The 17829-nt window shown below is 41.7% G+C and overlaps 1 protein-coding gene and 1 long non-coding RNA gene across 28 annotated transcripts in view; one reads left to right on the forward strand and one right to left on the reverse strand.

The window, feature by feature from the left end:
- Tnrc6b (trinucleotide repeat containing adaptor 6B) overlaps positions 1-17829 on the forward strand; it is a 217497-nt gene that overhangs the window by 74099 nt on the left and 125569 nt on the right. For 15 of the 27 annotated variants that reach the window (XM_087555665.1, XM_087555680.1, XM_087555667.1 and 12 more), the window contains 1 exon segment: positions 470-537. The exons of 5 other annotated variants lie outside the window; for them this stretch is intronic. In XM_087555665.1, the coding sequence (XP_087411791.1) occupies positions 470-537 (68 nt within the window). 27 annotated transcript variants of the gene reach the window in all.
- On the reverse strand, positions 11787-16235 carry LOC120093695 (uncharacterized). The gene is made up of 2 exons (XR_015625780.1): positions 16148-16235; positions 11787-12064 (listed from the first exon to the last, which is right to left on the reverse strand). It is a non-coding gene; the product is annotated as an uncharacterized LOC120093695 (long non-coding RNA).

The following is a 17829-nucleotide window of genomic DNA, read 5'->3' on the forward strand; positions in this document are numbered from 1 at the left end:
GAGAGCAGCCATGCTTCTCACTTCTGCTAACACTCCATGCTGCTGGGCTTTGTCATTTGGCCCAGTCTGGTGGTTGTGAAATGCTATCTCTTTGTGGTTTTAATTTGCATTTTTCTGACTGACATGAAATTATGCAGCTTTTCGTGTGTTTAGGGACCATTTATGTGTTTTCTTCAGTGACACTCCTACCCAGTCATTTGCAGGTTTTTCATGGGCTGGTATTTTCTCATTGATTCTTAGATAGTCCTCTATGTTCTGGATGCTAGTTCTTTGTCGTAGGTGTATGAGTTGCAGATCTTCTTTTCATCCTGTAAATTCATCAAGGAGAAGTGCCATGAGCAAACCTGGAGAATGAAAGTCTCAAGTTCTAGACGCTATAGTGACACCCTGTGGGTGTGCACAGAGGAGGGCCTGGCACTGGAGCATCATAGTACTGACTGCTGCTGACCTGTGGTGCTTGCCTTTGCAGGTGGAACAGGAGGATTTTGTAATGGAAGGGCATGGCAAGACTCCACCTCCTGGAGAAGAAAGCAAACAGTGAGTCACAGTTTATTAAAAGGGTCCTATTACAGAGCCCAGAAGCAGTTGGTTCAGTGTGCTGAGAGCATGTTTGCTGGGCTCTGTAGACGTCCGAGATCCTGCAGCGCATACCAGTTGCTTCGTTGATGCATTACTTCTATTTATAGATTAACTGGAGGGACAAAAAAGTTGGCTTTGTTGTTTTTCACACTTGGCTAATCAAAATTTATGTTATGCTTAAGCCAAGGCTTTACGGCTCAGGATGTTCCAAATTGAACTAATTAAGTTTGGGTGTTTTCCAAAGAAAGTATGAAATGGTGCTTCCTTTCCTTAGCAATGTCTTCATGAAGGAGGCTCAATTAATGGGCTGTCTGTACACTCTAAGTGTGGGCTCGTCTGCATACTACTTCCTGAAATTCAATTCCAGTGATAGTTGAAACTTCTGATCACCATTAAAATCAAGTTTTTACCTGATGAAACAGGGCCTAAAAGTAGTATAACTTAGCCAACATTCTCAGTAATTCAGGATTTATCTCTTCCCACTTCTGAAAAAGTAGCTGGTTTTAAACTTCAATTTGGGACCTGTGGTATAGCTTTTTAGTGACTGTAAATAGATCTTATTTTCCCTTAATCTGTCATAGAATTGAGAAAATGGTGTTTCAAAGCAGACTGATTTTTCATATGCCCTTTTAAAGGAAAAACACTTAAGATGGACTTAAAGCACTGACATAACTCCAAGTTTTATTTAGACAGTGTTTCCTAAATTGAATGGGATGGTGATTCATGACAGTTACCAAAATCTGTAAAGAAAACTCCTCTTCTTCGTCCTTCTCCCTCTTTTTGTTCCTAGAAAATAGTTTATTTTGGTAGATCTTAAGAAAATGATGTTTCCTAAACCCTAAGGAATGAATTATGCAGAATAGACTGCTGCCAGGAGGCCAGATTCATTAAAGGGGAGTGCCTTGTCTTGTGTTTGTTGTGAATGGAAACCAGGAGATCTTCACAGCCCTTTAATTTGCTAAGCTAACAGTTTTAAAAATAGCTCACAGTATAAATCCTAACTTCGCTCCATTCTGTCTACTGCACTTTCATTTTGGATGAGCTGGGGGCATCAGTTCCTCTTTAGGGAATTAGAATGCCAGACACCTATTTGGTTCCCTGAAAAGGGAGGAGAAATACTTCAGGTGATTTTCTCCATGGCTCCTACCACTCTTGTACCCCACAGTATTGTCCTATAAAAATCACGTCAAGGGCTTCTGTATTCACAGTAGACACATGCCATCTTACTGGCACAGTTTTGGGTTTTTTGTTTTTGTTTTGTTTTTTAAAGATGTACTTGTTTTATGTATATGGGTGTTTTTGCCTGCATGTATGTCTGTGCACCACATGTATGACTGATACCCATGGATTCCAGAAAAGGGTGTCAGATTCCCTGGAACCAGAGTAACACATGGTTGTGAGCTGCTCTGTGAATGCTGGGAATCAAGCCTTATCCTCTGGAAGAGCAGTCTTTACGACTGAGCCATCTCTCCAGCTCTAGTGTCATTTCTACTTGGAGCCTCTTGTCTCTATTTTAGTCAAAGATCTACCTGTGTCAGTACAACTCGAAATGGAATTTAAGGTTTGGTCCCAGATCTAGCTGTGACTGTAAGGTGCTTATAGTATTATTCTGTCAGTTCTTTAGCTGTCCCTGAGCAGTGCTCCTGAAGGGACTGTGGTTAGCACAGTATCAGAAGTCAAGGCCAAAGCCTTATGAAGAATAGCAAGTTGGGAAAGAAATAGTGAAAGGGCAGGAAGACTTCTTCCTTGACACCAAGAAAAGTTCTGCTCTTTAGAGGCCTAGCGTCCATTTCCTAAACAAACCTGTCTTTGTCTTCAAAGGCCTCTTTGGTAATTGCAACCTGTCCTGAGTTGGCTTCTTCCAGTGGTCATAAATCCTTGAGGGACAAATTCTGCACACGTGTGTGTTCTCTTTTAGAGGGTTTAAAACAGCATGTTAAACCTGAGTGTCTTGTGTGACACCTTTACCATTCTCTAGAAGCCCCTAAGCCCTTAAGCTTTATTGTATGGTGTGGTTTGGTGGTAAGGATGGAGTCCAGGGTCTTGCACTTGTTAGGTGAGCACTGAAGTATAGTCCCTACCCTTGTTTGTTTTTGTTCATTCATTCTTTAGTTGATTCATTCATTCTGGGTCTGCTCTGTTACCCTATATTGAAATAATTAGGCAGAAATGTACCTTCCTAAATATATTCACCCTCTGTCAGTGTCAGGAGCAAAGTAGCTGTGATCTTTTGTTTGAGGAAAAATAAAGTTTTTGTTTCTTTGTTTTGTGATTTTGTTTTTGTTGTTATTGTTTTGTTTCCTGTGGTACTGGTAATTGAACTCAGGGCTTTGCAAATGCCAGGTAAATGCTCTGCCACTGCAGTCTGTCAAAAGTACTTGGCAAAAGCAGCTTAAGGAAGAAAGGACTTATTTAGGATCGTAGTTTGATGGAATCCATCATGGTGTGTGGAGAGAGAGCATGAGGTAGCTGGTCACATCATGTCATACTTAGTCAGCAGAAAGATGAATGCCAATGCTCACGCTATCACCTGTTGTCATTTTTATTCAGTGTAAGACCTTAGCCCATGGGATAAGGCCACCCACATTCAGTGTGAGTTCTTCCTCAGCTAAATATCTCTGGAAACATCTTCACAGACACACCCCAAAGTGTGTCTCCTAGGTAATATTAGATCCAGTCATCTTGATGAAGTTTGAACTTGCCAGGCAGGTACTTGGTCACAGCAGTGAGGAGAAACAACACATGAGGCAGCATAATGTATGAGCAAGTGTCTGCTTGTGCTGTGTTTTGAAAAGTCACCATGCAAGGCATCATAGTGCACCCCTTTGATCCCAGCAGAGGCAGGTGGGTCTCCGAATCCTAGGCTAGGCTGGCCAGACACTTCATCATGCTTTTGGAGAGCTTGTTTCAGATAACTGTTTCATCCACGAAGGCTTTTGATTTAGTTTTGATGCTGTTTTCTTTGACACTCACGGGAAGAGCATTTATTGTAAGTGATTTTCAAGCTAAGTGTTGGTTTTTCATGTGCTGATTGATGGGTTTGCCCTCTTTCATTCTGTCCATTTTCAGTTTTATTTTCTAACAAATCTACACTTTGAACCTCTGTGCTGAAATTGACTCTCATCCTCAAAGGATACGTGATACATGTCAGTAGTCTACTAAAGTCACTAAAGTGATCCAATTTTTCTAGCAAATATTTTTTGAATCTATTAATTCTTCATTTGATTTTTTTTTGAGAGACCAAATATCTGAAAGCACAGTCTATTGAAGAAGTTTTTGCAAAATTGTGTTCACTTCAGATTGCTGTATTGTTCACAGTATTCAAAAGATCAGTCAGTGATGGCAAGGTAGAGTGCTTGGCTGGCATGCGTCAGAGCCTTGGGTTTGATCCCCAGCACCACATAACATTAACTGGGTATGGTAGTGCATCATACATGCATCCCAGCACTCAAAGATGAAGGCAGAAGAGTCTGAAGTCAGTGTCATCCACAAGTATACAGCGAGTTCAGCCATTTCAGGACAGAAGAGCCTGTCTCCAGCAACAAAAGAGTATCAGACTGTGAAGGGATTCATCTTATAAGGTAGAACAACTCATAAAAATGTAGTCATGGGGGCCGGAGAGGTGGCTCAGCGGTTAAGAGCACCCGACTACTCTTCCAGAGGTCCTGAGTTCAATTCCCAGCAACCACATGGTGGCTCATAACCATCTGTAGTAAGATCTGAGGCCCCCTTCTGGTGTGTCTGAAGACAGCTACAGTGTACTCATATACATAAAATAAATAAGTCTTAAAAAGTGCACTCGTGGGGTTGGGGATTTAGCTCAGTGGTAGAGCGCTTGCCTAGCAAGCGCAAGGCCCTGGGTTCGGTCCCCAGCTCCGAAAAAAAAGAAAAGAAAAAAAAGAAAAGAAAAAAAAAGTGCACTCATGGTCCTACCAGGGAACTGAGTAGGTAAAAGCACTTGCCACACAATTCCCATGCCCTGAGTGCGATCCCTGAAACCCATTTAGAGGGAAGGAAGGAAAGGCCTCCCACGTGTTGTCTGCCAACCTCCACACGAGTTGTTGATGTGCACACACACAGTCACTCACATATCATACACATTTCAATAAATAAATACCTAGGTCAGACTAAAGATCCAGAGGCTAGCCTTGGAGCACAGTAGTAAAGCACTTACCTTGCAAACACAGGTCCTCAGCTCAGTCTCAAGCAAGGCAAAGGGGAAAGAAGATTCCTTTTGTTCTTCTATTCCTCACTCTCTATTTGGCCACTCTGTTTAACAGCATGCAGATCCCCATACAAAGGTATGTATACATACACAAAACAGTAATAAAGTTGGTCATGGTTTTGTTGCCTTTAATCTCACCACTTGGGAGGAAGAGGCATGAAGAGCTCTCTTGAGACGCATGAGTATGAGGCCAGCCTGGTCTTTATACCAATTTACAGGGCAGCCAAGACTACATAGAGAGATCCTCTCTCAAACAAACAGAAAAAGGAAAAAGAAAAGAAAGGAAGAGAGAAACAAAAAGAAGAAAAAAAGTAATAAAACAAGCCCCTTTAAAATTCTAATTTATAAATATAACAGAGTATGATAGTAGCATTCTAATTTCCAACAGGAATCTGAAGATCATTGGATCCAAGTTGTACTGGGGATTCCTAGGTAGTTTGAGGTACTAGTCTGCATTCCAACTATGCTGAAAGGAAGACCACAGAACCAGAACTCAATTACATATTCTCATCCTCCTCCTTAGTGCCATTGTTTGGTAGCACTGATGTTAGTAATTAGAAAAGCCTTTGCTTCTGTCTCTTCAGTTTCCTTTACCTGGCAAATGGCAAGCCACCTCCTTTAGGACTGCGTGTAAGAGACCGGAGGCATAGCCAAACTGGAATAGTGCCTACCTACCATAAGTAGAGCCCTTCTTCATTCCCCAGCACCTAGTAAGACTAGGCTTGGTGGCCTGCCTCCATAACACCAGCTCCCGGGTGACAGAGGAAGGAGGATCATGCACACGGTCAGTGTGACCAAGCCTAGGATTAAAAAAAAAAAGAATGAGGGAGGGAAAAAAATAGAAAGATAAGAGAAAATGGAAACTGAGTTCAGAATTTTAAATCTCACCTTTGCTGTGAAATCATCTCTCTTCATTTTCATTATGACACCATGATTGATGGATGGGTGGGTGGATGGATGGATGGATGGATGGATGGATGGATGGATGGATGGGTGGATGGATGGATGGATGAATCTTTAGTGCTATGGATTTAAACCAGGGCCTCACACACTATAGGGAAGTGTTTAACCGCAGTCTTTCCAGATAATAATAAACAGTTTTACAGCTTCCTGGACCTGGATAATACCTGACACACAGTGGATGTTCAAATAGCGACTGTTGAACCCAGAGCCCAAAACACACCTTTGTATGGCTTTAGGATTTATGAGTATTTGTGTATGTGCGGGAGATAGATATGTTTAACTTCATTTAAATGTTATACAGTATATACATGCAGTGAAACAGGCTATAGTCAAATGTGTAATTTTTTTTTGTTTTGTGTAACAAGATGAATGTAATATAAAATAAAATAATGAAAAACATTTTCCAGATAAAAATATCAGATGTTATCAACACAGTAAATCAAGAAAATAATTTATCAACAGCAAAGCAGAGACTATAAATCATGGAACAAATAGTGAGAGGCTAGGAATAAGTTCTCAGGTAGATGGGTAATAAACTTTGACAAAGACGCAAGAGTAAAGTTATAAGGCATTTCCAGAAATAATACTGAAAAACTGGAGTATCCATATGCAGAGTGTGAGCTCTAATCCACACCTCAGACACTTCTCAAAAGTAGTTCATGGGCTTAAGCTTCATTCTAAAATCGCCAGCTAGTTCACCATAAAGCTCAAGACAGTGAGTTTGAATTGAGCAATTTTTTCCATTAGTATAATATTTTTTTGTTACTTCTTTGAGGATTTCTGTGTATAGTCTATTTACTTTATTGGTTTGAGACAAGAGTCTCACTATATAGCCCTGACTGGACTGAGACTTACTGTCTGCCTCCACCTCCCAGTGCTAGGATTAAGGGCATGCATCACTATTCCCGGCTGATATACAGTGTATATTTTAATCATTCATCCCTTATCCCTCCCCTAACTCCTAGATCTGTCCGACTATTTGTTTCCAACTTTATGTCCGATTTGTGCTACCCATGGATGTTGAGCCATCTATTGGAGCTTGGTTGACCTATGAGGGACCACACTGCTAAAGAAAACTGATTCTTTCCCTTCCCTAACACCCACCGACTATCAACAGCTCCTTGACTAGGGTGGGAGCTCATGAGCGTTTCCTTCTCTATGCTAGAATGTTGAAAGTTCATCTTGACCTGGTGTAGGATACCCTAGCTGATAGAAATTCAAGAGTATATTGTTACTATCATGTCCAGGAGCCACTGCTTTCCCTGATCCTTCCCAACCTCTGTCTCTTAAAATCTTTTCGCTCCCTCTCCCAAGATTTTCTCTGAGCTGGGGGGGTTGGAGTGAGCTGTACTGTAAACCTCACTTATGGCTGAAAACTCTCCGGACAGAATATTCTTTACACTTTGCTCAGGTATGCATCTTTGATAAGAGCTTTAATCTAAGTAAAGATGCAGGTCTTTAGAGAGTATCTGATACCGTACCACTTTAGAAAAAAGATAATAGTAGTTAACCCCACATTCCTCACCCAGGGCTTCTGGATCAATTTGCAGGACCAAGTGTGTGTTTGCTCTCATGGAGTGTCAGGCCTTAAATCCAACCAGAAAAGGGTTGGCTACTTCTATACCATTTGTGCCACTAGTGGGGCAGGCGATTGGCAGATCTTGCCAGTCTGGTTCTGATTGTAGCTTGCAAGACTCACAGCTGGGTAAGACTTTTGATGACTTTCCTTCACCAGCAGGCTGCATAACACCTCCCAGTACTTTGAAGGCAGCAAGAAAAGAGACTTCCCTCTTAGTGTCGACTTGATTTCTTCATGTCCTGTGACCAAAGTGTGTGGTGTATTGAGCAATAGGATCTTACCATCAAGACCTGCTGTGCAATCAAGAGCAGTGGCAGCAGCCTGTACTGTTTTGGGGATCCTTAGGACATCTCTGACCAACACTTTGAGGGGCAGATATCTCTTAGCACTAAACTTTTTGTTTTCTTTTAGTTTTTGGTTTTGCTTTGTTTTTTGAAATAAGGTTTCTCTGTGTAACCCTGACTGTTCTGGAACTCACTCTGTAGACCAGGCTGGCTTCAAACCCAGAGATCCACTTGCCTCTGCCTTCTGAGTGCTGGGATTAAAAGTGTGCACCACTACCATCTATCAGCACTAGACTCTTTTTTATTTGGAAATCTGTAGCTTCTGGAGGAGCATTATCCTCTATTTAGAATCACTCCAATACACACACACACACACACACACACACACACACACACACACAAACACATACACACATACACACACACACACACACACACACACACACACACACACCACTTACGAAACAGTAAGTTTGCATATGGTTAGATTTATTTTTATGTATATGGGCATTTGCCTATATGTATGATTATGCACCATCATGTACCTAGTTCCTTCAGAGGCCAGGAAAGGGTATCAGATCCCCTTGAATTGGAGTTATTATCAGTTATGAGCTACCATATAGATGCTGGAAGCTGAACCCAGGTCCTCTGCAAGAGCAGCCAGTGCTCTTTTCAGGCCTGTGACTTTCCCAAATATTCTTAGTGTTAGGTATCCTTTTCTCTTCCCTTCCTTTCCACCACCAGTCCCACTTAACACTTGCCATAATTCACTTTCATATGTGTTGTATGCTCACTTCTACCTTAAAAATCTTTCTTCCCCTCCCCCAGTCCCTTTCTAGTTTCCTGACTTCTACAGTACTCTAGAAGATTGAGCCCAGGATCTCAGGCATGCTAAGGAAAGACGCAGGAAGATAGCACTATTCAGAGACTGTGGCAGCATCTGGAAAGTGGTCAAAGGAAGCAAATGGCTTTTACCCTAGAGCAGTGGTTCTCAACCTTCTTAATGCTGCAATCCCTTAATACAGTTCCTCATGTTGTGGTGACCCCCAGACATAAAATTATTTTAGTTGCTACTTGATAATGGTAATTTTGCTACTGTTATGAATCATAGTGTATTTTTGGAGAGAGACGATTGCCAAAGGGGTTGCAACCCACAAGTTGAGAAGTACTGATCAAGGGTGTGTTCTCAGTAAGAAAGGCAGAGTGAGCTGGAAACAAACGTCACACATATCTCTCATGCAGTTGAAAGACTGCCTAGGTCCTTGGTATACTTGTGTTTTCAGACTTTGAAGGCTCTGTCCCATGTAGAAACAATGAGAGATACATTCTATATAAATTCATGATTTATTGTTGCTCTCACATTTTAAAGAATTTTTATAATTTCGATTCTGAAATTCTTTGGTTAAATGCAGCTGACTTAATTGGTAACAATCTAGGACTTTTGATGGATTCCTTTGCTGCTGCTTTGTTGCTTTTTGTTTGTTTTGTTTTGCTTGTTTGTCGTGAGGCAGGGTCCTCGCTGCCTGTTCTCTGAACTCTGTGACCCTGAAACTGGCCTGGAATCCCGAGTGTTCTGCCCTCTACCTCTTAGGTGCTAGTATTACGTTCATGCCTTATCACAATGAGTGTCTGAAGTTTTCTTTTGTTGATTTTTGGTACTTTGTATTTTCCCTACCATCCATTAATTGAATCCTCTTTCCTTTCATAATTTCTGACAGGACTGTGTAGCTGTATATAGCTCCAGTTGACTTTTAGATCTCTTCATTTCTCTCTGCTGCAGGCCTATGCTGTAGGTAATAGTTACTGAATTCAGGGTCTCATGTATGCTAGGCCCTAGCTTTTTAAAATTATTGTTATATTATTTTTTATGTATATGGGTGTTTTACCTCTATGTACATCTGTGTACCATGTATGGAAGAAAGAAAAGGGTGTGGGAGCATCTGGAACTGGAGTTAGAAATGGTTGTGCGCCGTCCTGTGGATGTCAAGGTCCTTTAGAAAAGCAGCAACTACTCGTTTTTTAAATTTTTTATTGGTTATTTTATTTATTTGCATTTCAAATGTTATCCCCCTTCCCTGTTTCCCCTCTGAAGTCCCCTATCCCACCTCCTCACCCCTTGCTTCTATGAGGGTGCTCCCCCACCCACTCCCTCCTCACTGCCCTAGCATTCCCTATACTGGGGCATCATTCACAGGACCAAGGGCCTCCCCTCCCATTGGTGCCAGATAAAGTCATCCTCTGCTACATATGCCATGGGTCGCTCCATGTGTACTCTTTGTTTGGTGGTTTAGTTCCTGGGAGCTCTGGGGGATCCAGTTAGTTGGTACTGTTGTTCTTCCTATGGGGTTGCAAACCCCTTCAGTTCCTTCAGTCTTTCCCCTAACTCGTCCATTGGGGTCCTTGTACTCAGTCCAATGGTTGGCTGAGAGCATCTGCCTCTGTATCAGTAAGGCTCTGGCAGAGTCTCTCAGGAGACATTCATTTCAGGCTCCTGCCAATAAACACTTCTTGGCATCAGCAATAGTGACTGGGTCTGGGTGTCCCCAGGTGGGTCAGTCTCTGGATGGCCTTTCCTTCATTCTCTCCTCTACTTTTTGTCCCTGTATTTCCATTAGACAGGAGGAATTCTAGGTTAATTTTGAGAATGATAGGTGGCCCCATCCCTCAACTGGGGGCCGTGCCTAACCTCTGGATATGGTCTCTACAGGTTCTCTCCCCGCTTTGTTGGATATTTCAGCTAACATCATCCCTGATGAGTCCTGGGAACCTCTTGTTTTCGTAGTGTCAGTAACTATTAATCACTGAGCCATTTCTTCAATTCCAAGGCCTACCTCCTTGAATCTGTGGATTGTGATCTTATACGAATTATACAGCTGAATGTGAAGTTTGTAAAAATATTGGGCAGCAATAAAACATTCAGAATAAAACATTTCTGAATGCAGAGTAACTAAAAATTGATTGAAAACTCAAATGTATAATTAAGGTGAAATGTTAGCAGCAGTCTTACCTGTGTACATAATAAGGCTTCACTGTAGCCTTGCCGCTGAGCAGAGCACACACACTTTGCACTACACATGCACCACACAGTACGGTGCCAGCAGATGTTGCCTGAAACACCTTGGCTCAGACTCAAGACTATTGTATGTTCTGATTGCAGTGTTTTTCCTTTCATATAAACTGTTGAACTCTTATAGGAACATAATGGTTTAATTATGGAAAACAAAGACTTAGCATATCTTTCTGTCATTCTTTAGCAGTAAGTATAAGTTGGTATATCTCTAGATTGTATTGTTGTGTTAGAACGTTAGATTTTAAAGATTGCTGTTTAAGCTGCTGTTAATAATATATATCTTCGAATGAATTTTGGCTTGGATTGGGAGAGAATTGTAAAAGTGTCTGAAATGGCCCTAAATGCACCTCTGCCATTTGTACTATGTGTCCATGAGAAGTGGTAGTCTCAATGTTGGTGATTATAAAATCAAAATATTGGTCAGCTCCGAAAATGTTAAAGATTCTCCACGTCCTGCAGTATCAAATGTTTAGCCAAGATTTAATTCCTGTAAAAATAACTAAGCACATATGAGTATTTGTTTTTGTATTTAATGAACAGTGATATTACAATTATACCAAAGGATTATTTTAAAATATTTTCCATTATCAATAAATATTTTATTTGCATGCCTTATTTCTCGTGGGTGTGTTCATGCATGTGCCAATGGATGTGGAGGTTAGAGGTTGGCCTCTACTGTTCAGATGCTTTTTCAAGTGAGTGATTATGGCATGGTGAATTGTTTACTGACACAGCTCTTTTCTTAGCCCAGTTTTTATTTTTCGAGACACAGTCTCATGTAACTCAGGCTGGCCTCAAATTCTCTATATTGCCTGAGTCTAGTCTTGAACTCCTGAATGTTGGACTCACAGGTGTTAACCACCAGCATATGTTCTATATAATGATATATCTGTAGACCTGGGTTGTATAAAAATTGGTCAGATGAGGAAAGGTTATAAGAGGGAACCGTGTAAGAAGCTTTATGTAGTTTAAAATAAAACAGGAAGCAGATTTAAATATCTGTATAAGAATACTTAACCTTGGAGAATAGAGACGGCATAATAAAAATTAGTGACTATCACAAATTGAAACAAGGTGGCTGTGTAGTCAGTCAGTCTCCACAGGTTTTTACTTACTGAGCATACTAAGGTTTCCATAACTCATCTGGAAGGTATTGGGAGGATAGAAATAGATTAATGTTCAGAGTTTCCAGCCTGGGAGTTTCCTGCTTCTGCCCGAATCTCAGTTGTTAGTCCACGTTTCTGGCCGTTCTTCTCAGTGCGGTGCAGACAGTGAAAGCGCTTTACACCACAGAGTATCCAAGCTGCCAGATTGACTGGGCAGTGCCTCTGCTTGCCCTGAAGCAGTTCCTTTCCTGTTCTTTCCTGAGTGGAAAAGTGGAGGGGCATAGTGTAAAGGCGCCAAAAGCCAGAAAGACAAATACAGCGTTCGATGGATTGAACAGGTTCTTTTGCAAGGAAAACCTGGCCTCTAGAGTCTGTGGTTCTCTGCTGACTGGCCACTCAGCCTAGTTTGGGAGAGGAACCTTGGCCAGCTTACTATTTCTGCTTCTTTCTGTCTGTAAAGAATCCTTAAATAAAATGGATTACTGGAGATCTCTGGCATTCGTTCCCCTAATGTACTTACATTTGTTTGTTACCTTCTGTTTAGCCCAACTTTTCTGACTTCACCTACTCATTCATTCAGCTGCTGTTTGGAGTTCAGGGTAACACCTCACTGAAGATGGGGAAAATAGTGGCGTTTGCCCACAGACAGGTGACACTTTATAGGGAAAGACCAATATTAAGCAGTTTCTGTCATAAAACAAAACAACTCTGCAGTAGTAACGTGAGTACTGGGATGATAAGCAAGAAGGCCTGGCTTGGGTTGGGAGGAGGCTCCAGATGCTTGCTTTGGGTAGTGACTGACTTTGAGATAGGGTCACATGGCATCTCTGGCTTACCTGGAACTTGCTATGTAGAGATTCACCTGTCCCTACACTGGGATTAGTAACATGCACCACCACTCCTGTGCCTGTGACGAACTTGACCATGATAAAGAGAACAGAGCCAGGAAGGAAAGTAACCAGGGGCTGGAGAGATAGCTCAGTAGTTTGGAGCACTGGATACTTTTGCAGAGGACCTGCACCCACAACTACAGCAGCTCACAACTGTCTGTAACTCCAATTCCAGGGGATCCAACACCCTCACACAGACATAAATGCAGGCAAGACACTAATACACATAAGAAAAAGAATTAAAGAAGGAAGGAAACAGGGCTGGGGATTTAGCTCAGTGGTAGAGCGCTTACCTAGGAAGCGCAAGGCCCTGGGTTCGGTCCCCAGCTCCGGGGGGGGGGGGGGGGGGGGGGGAAGAAGGAAGGAAACAAACAAACCAAGGTACCATGACTTCCCATTTCCATAGCACACCTGCCAAAATGGAGACGGGGTGGGGGTGGACTTTCTAGGGTAGAGAGTCAAGAGGTCTCTAAGGAAAAGGGACTTGGGCTGCAGAAAGCTAGGTAGGCTTTAATTGAGTGCCTAGTTTCCTGAGTGCCTTCCTCAGCAGGGAAGGGATTAAAGATGACTCAGAGCTGCCCAGCCTGGAGGAATCCAGTAGTGAAGCCCTGGCTTAGTCAAGTAAAAAACCTAAGTAAAAGGTTTGAGGGGAGAGGCTACAGAAGTGTTGTACTCACACAATAGGCACCAAGTTCAGACTTTCCTGTTCTCCCTTTGCTGAGCTGTTCCGATATGGGTGTAGCTTAACCTCTCTGAATCGACATATGAGTGGGTATAGTAACTTCCTGTCTTTTTGTGTATTTTAGAGGTAGCTAGAAATCAGCTGTGTCCTGTTTCGTTTTAATCTAAAAACTAAATTCTCTTTTTGTTTAGGTAAAGCTTTGTTTAAGGCCCCTTTTAAATTAAAGAGCAGTTTGCCAGTCTGTTCTTGCCCAAACATCTAGAGAATAACCAGCAAGGGAGCCAAGATCAGATCCAGGATCTGCAAGCATCGTTAGCAACTGAGTATATTTCTATAAACCAATAAAGGTTTTTCTATTTTGTTCATCTGTTACCCTTATGGTGTTGCCACTTTCACATGCAGTATCTGTAGGCGGGAGTATAAGTAACAGCATTGCACAAATGAAAGCCGGTGGAAAAGGGCTGCTTTCGCTTTAAGGCAGCTTCAACTCCAGCTCCCTCCCCTTTTCTGATTGACAAACCTACCCGAAGTCACGTGACCCGCCTCTATTTGAAGGTCACAAAAAGCTGCTTCCTTTAGAGACAGAGGGGGAGAGAGAGAGCAGGAGGGAGAGTGAGCGAGAGAGTTAGTTCAAGCCAAAATGGCCGACAGAGTCTCTGCTGGTTTCTGAATATTTAAAATACAAAATACAGATAGACAAAAAGAATTCATTTTTTGGACCTTTTTTCATTTCCATTTCTACCTTGTATGCCTCAATTTGCTGGATATAAGCACTGCTGCACTTTATGAGGTTGGTAAATATTTTCAATTTTTAAAAACCAATTGATTTATATGGATCGTGTCTAACCGTTTTCACTAGTGGTGTTGCAAATCGACATTTCTCTAGCATGGAGACTGGCTTCAGACATTTCGCGAATCTGTAAATCATACTCGTGATGTACTTTTGGTTCAGCATTTTAGAAATGGAAAAGACTTGGTAAAATATTTAAATTTTGAAGTGATTTAATTGCACTTTTAGTTCATATATAGCTTTTTATTGTTTCTATCGTGCAAATAAACGAAGCTGTGAGTAATTGAAATTTGATATTTAGAAAGAGGTTTTTTTAAAAACACAAGCCTCTCCCTCCCCCCTTAAATCTGCTGCAAAAATTTGCATAAATATAAATGGGTTTGCATTCTTTCGGCTGCTAAGGCCGACAAAGGATCAGGGAGGACTAGCCCTAGAATGGGAAAGCTTTTCTCTCTCTCTCTCTCTCTCTCTCTCTCTCTCTCTCTCTCTCTCTCTCTCTCTCAGACCTGGCTATCCTTCCTGGGAGAAAGGAAGAGCCTAAAGTGAGATACAATTTAAAATGGGGCCAGCGGGTTACGGAGCACACCAGGTTTGGGGTTATAAATTCCCCTTCTTGAAATGCAGGCGATATGTGGCTCAGCCCTCTCCTCTGCGCGCGCTCCTTTGCACTGGGTCCCAGTGTGTGTTCTCAAATGTGCAGCCAGATGCGCTTTTATTTTGATCGTGGCTTCAACCAAATGGTAGGACTGTCTTGTAAACACGATTGTTTTAAAGATATAAATGGCTCTTTACTCTGTTTAGAAATTGTTTCTTTACCAGTTCTTTGTATACAATGGTCTCCATTTCACATGAAATAAAATATTTTGTTTAATGTTAGGTTTTCAACGCCAGTTGAGTGTGCGATATGTGCCTTTGGACATCTGTTTGTTGTAAAGTGCTCATTTAAGATCATAAAACCGAGTAGTCTGTGTGATCGCTAGTAACCCTCAAAGTGCAGTGCCTCAAGTTAAATTCCATTACTCTTAATGCAGGATTCTAGAAGCCTGAGCAGGCTGGAAAGAAAGCTGAAAACTTGCTTTCTCAGAGCCACCTCCCCCTATCATTGTGAGAGTGTGATGTAATGCCTCTCGGTCGGCTGTGCTGAAAAGACTGTAGTTTGTGATGTGGCGGGTAAATTACCCCCACCCCTGACAAAATCCCTTCCCCTCCCCCCAACACATCCTTGGCTCTGAGAAGCCTTGTTTTCTTTCCTCTTTTCTCCTAATTTGTGTCCCCTTGATTTGTGCTGTGGCATATTGGCAATAGAAAGATACCATTCTTCTAAATCTGCTACAAAGTATAGTTTAGAAAAGACATTTAAAATATGCAAATGATCATATCCCATTATTAGATTGTAGACTTGGATTAAAGCTAATTAAGCATAAATGGAAGAATTTTGATCAGAAGGGAACAGTTTTGGGGTTTTTTTTTTTTTGGTGGTTTCTTTTTTAATTAATCTAATTATGATATGCTAACTAGCTGGGCCCTAAAGTGTTAAAAAAATAAACTAGGGAAACTGCTGGACCAATTTGAAAATTTTGACAGTGTGGAAGAGGGTGTGTAGTGCTTTCAAAAGCTTTATTCACTGTTAAAATGGGTTGGCCTCTCGTGCTGAAAATGGCCTGTTTCTTTGGGCCAATTGTGTGTAGATGAAGGGACTTTTCACGCTAATTTAACAAAAAGACTTTCCATTTGAATACGTAAGGATAATTAGTCTTCTGTCTCAGAGGAGCCATCATTTTATTATTTTTTAAAGCAATGTTGTTGTTATATTAGTAATGGCTATAAGCAGAGAAGTGCCTAGAGTGCTAAAGGCTTCCATGTAAATTTTACGGTGACATAAATTCAGCTTTGTGTGAGAGGAATTGGAAACATTACATTAAACAGGAAGACACATTGAACTCTGAAATATCTTTACAGTTTGGATTAGTAGAATTTACCTCAGTGACAGGAAGGGTTGCATTGTGCTGGGTCTGAGAAAGATTAGAGCTGGTTTTTGTTGTTGTTTTCTCTGAAAATGAAAGCAGTCATTTGGAGCGGCACTTGGTGGTGATTCATTTTACCCCTGTTTCTTCCTAAGTTGTGGCTGAAGACGAGGAAAACCTCGACTTGCCATGTTTTGCCTTCTGCTTCTTTTTGTGGACTGTAAACATGTGAATGGCAGGGTTATTCCCTCTTGCAGAGAGGAGCCAGAGCAGTGCCCACTCTCCTGGGCAGAGAGGAGAACAGGACTAAGCACATTAGCAGAATGCCATCAGAGGCACTGACCGGGTGTATAAGGGCCCTTCCCAGAGACAGTGCAGAGGTGAGATAAACAAGACCCGCTCTCCTGAATGGAGCACAGTGCTCTGGGGAGTTTTTAATGCTCAGCTGCCATTTTGGGTCCAAGTTTTTGTGGAGCCAATTCTGATCCTTACCAAATTGTGATAATTCTGAGCAAATAAATGAGTAGCAAATGTAGTACTGATGACTAGTACTTACCTGTGTCTTCTATAAGGTTTTCTGCTCATAGTCTGAATTGTTGAGTTAAACACTTTAAAGATGTATTTGGTAGTATGAGGAGCAAACCCCAGCCATATTAGAACCCAAATATTGTGGTTTTATGTTTTAAATGGCATGATGTATGTAGGAGAAGGATCTTACTGGAGAAAGTAAACATAATCCTTAAGCCCCTCCCCCATTCTTTTTTTTTCCTTATGCTACTTGTGGCTTGAAGCTATAAGTCATTCTCTTCTCTTCTCTTCTCTTCTCTTCTCTTCTCTTCTCTTCTCTTCTCTTCTTTTCTCTTCCCTCCCTCCCTCCCTCCCTCCCTCCCTCCCTCCCTCCCTCCCTCTCTCTCTTTCTCTCTCTCTCTAAGAAATGTCTCAGGCTCACCACTGAACCACCACAGCATTTGATAATATTTATCAGGCGTTTTTCTGGCCTTCCATCTGGTCCGCACAAAGCATTGGCCTCTTTGATAGACGGTATAAATGTAACCGTGCTGTTTAGCTCTGAGTGGCCTTTCGCTATTCGCTGTCACTGCTAGGATGGTCTTTTAAAAAAGAAACTTCTCTAACTCTGTCTTTACCAAACACTGAAATGTGGGCTGATCAGGGCTTATGGCACAGGCAGAAGGGCCCTCACCCCACCAGATTACCCAGGACTGAGAAGTTGAGGGAAATTTGTTTTTATAGGAATGAGTTTGCTCTGGTTAAGTGACACAGGTGAATGTAGAGTGCACTCGGTCCCTCTCCACCAGTAAGGTTCTTAAACAGTCATTTCAACCTGGTGTATGTGCAGCATTCAGAACAAGCACCTGGCAACAGAGGATTCCCGAGTATTTTATTAAAAGCTCTTATCTGGAGAACTCAAATAATTGCCCCCTTTGTTAGTATTTAGTCATCATTTAGATGTTAGACATTAAGTGGAATTTACTATTTCAAGATGGGATCCTTGAGCATTGGTTGGAGAGGTAACACCATAAGCTAACTGTTTCCTAGTATAGTATTGTTCCTAGATTTACCCTAATCCCCCTGTCTCACCTTCTTCTTATGATTAAGACCATAGAGTGGCTGGAGTGAATTGAAGCCTCTTGGCTTAAAGAGGGATTTAACCCCATGAGAGTTAAATGTTCTCTTCC

Source organism: Rattus norvegicus, chromosome 7 (assembly GCF_021556685.1).
Source record: "Rattus norvegicus strain SHRSP/BbbUtx chromosome 7, alternate assembly SHRSP_T2T, whole genome shotgun sequence".
NCBI lineage: Eukaryota > Metazoa > Chordata > Mammalia > Rodentia > Muridae > Rattus > Rattus norvegicus.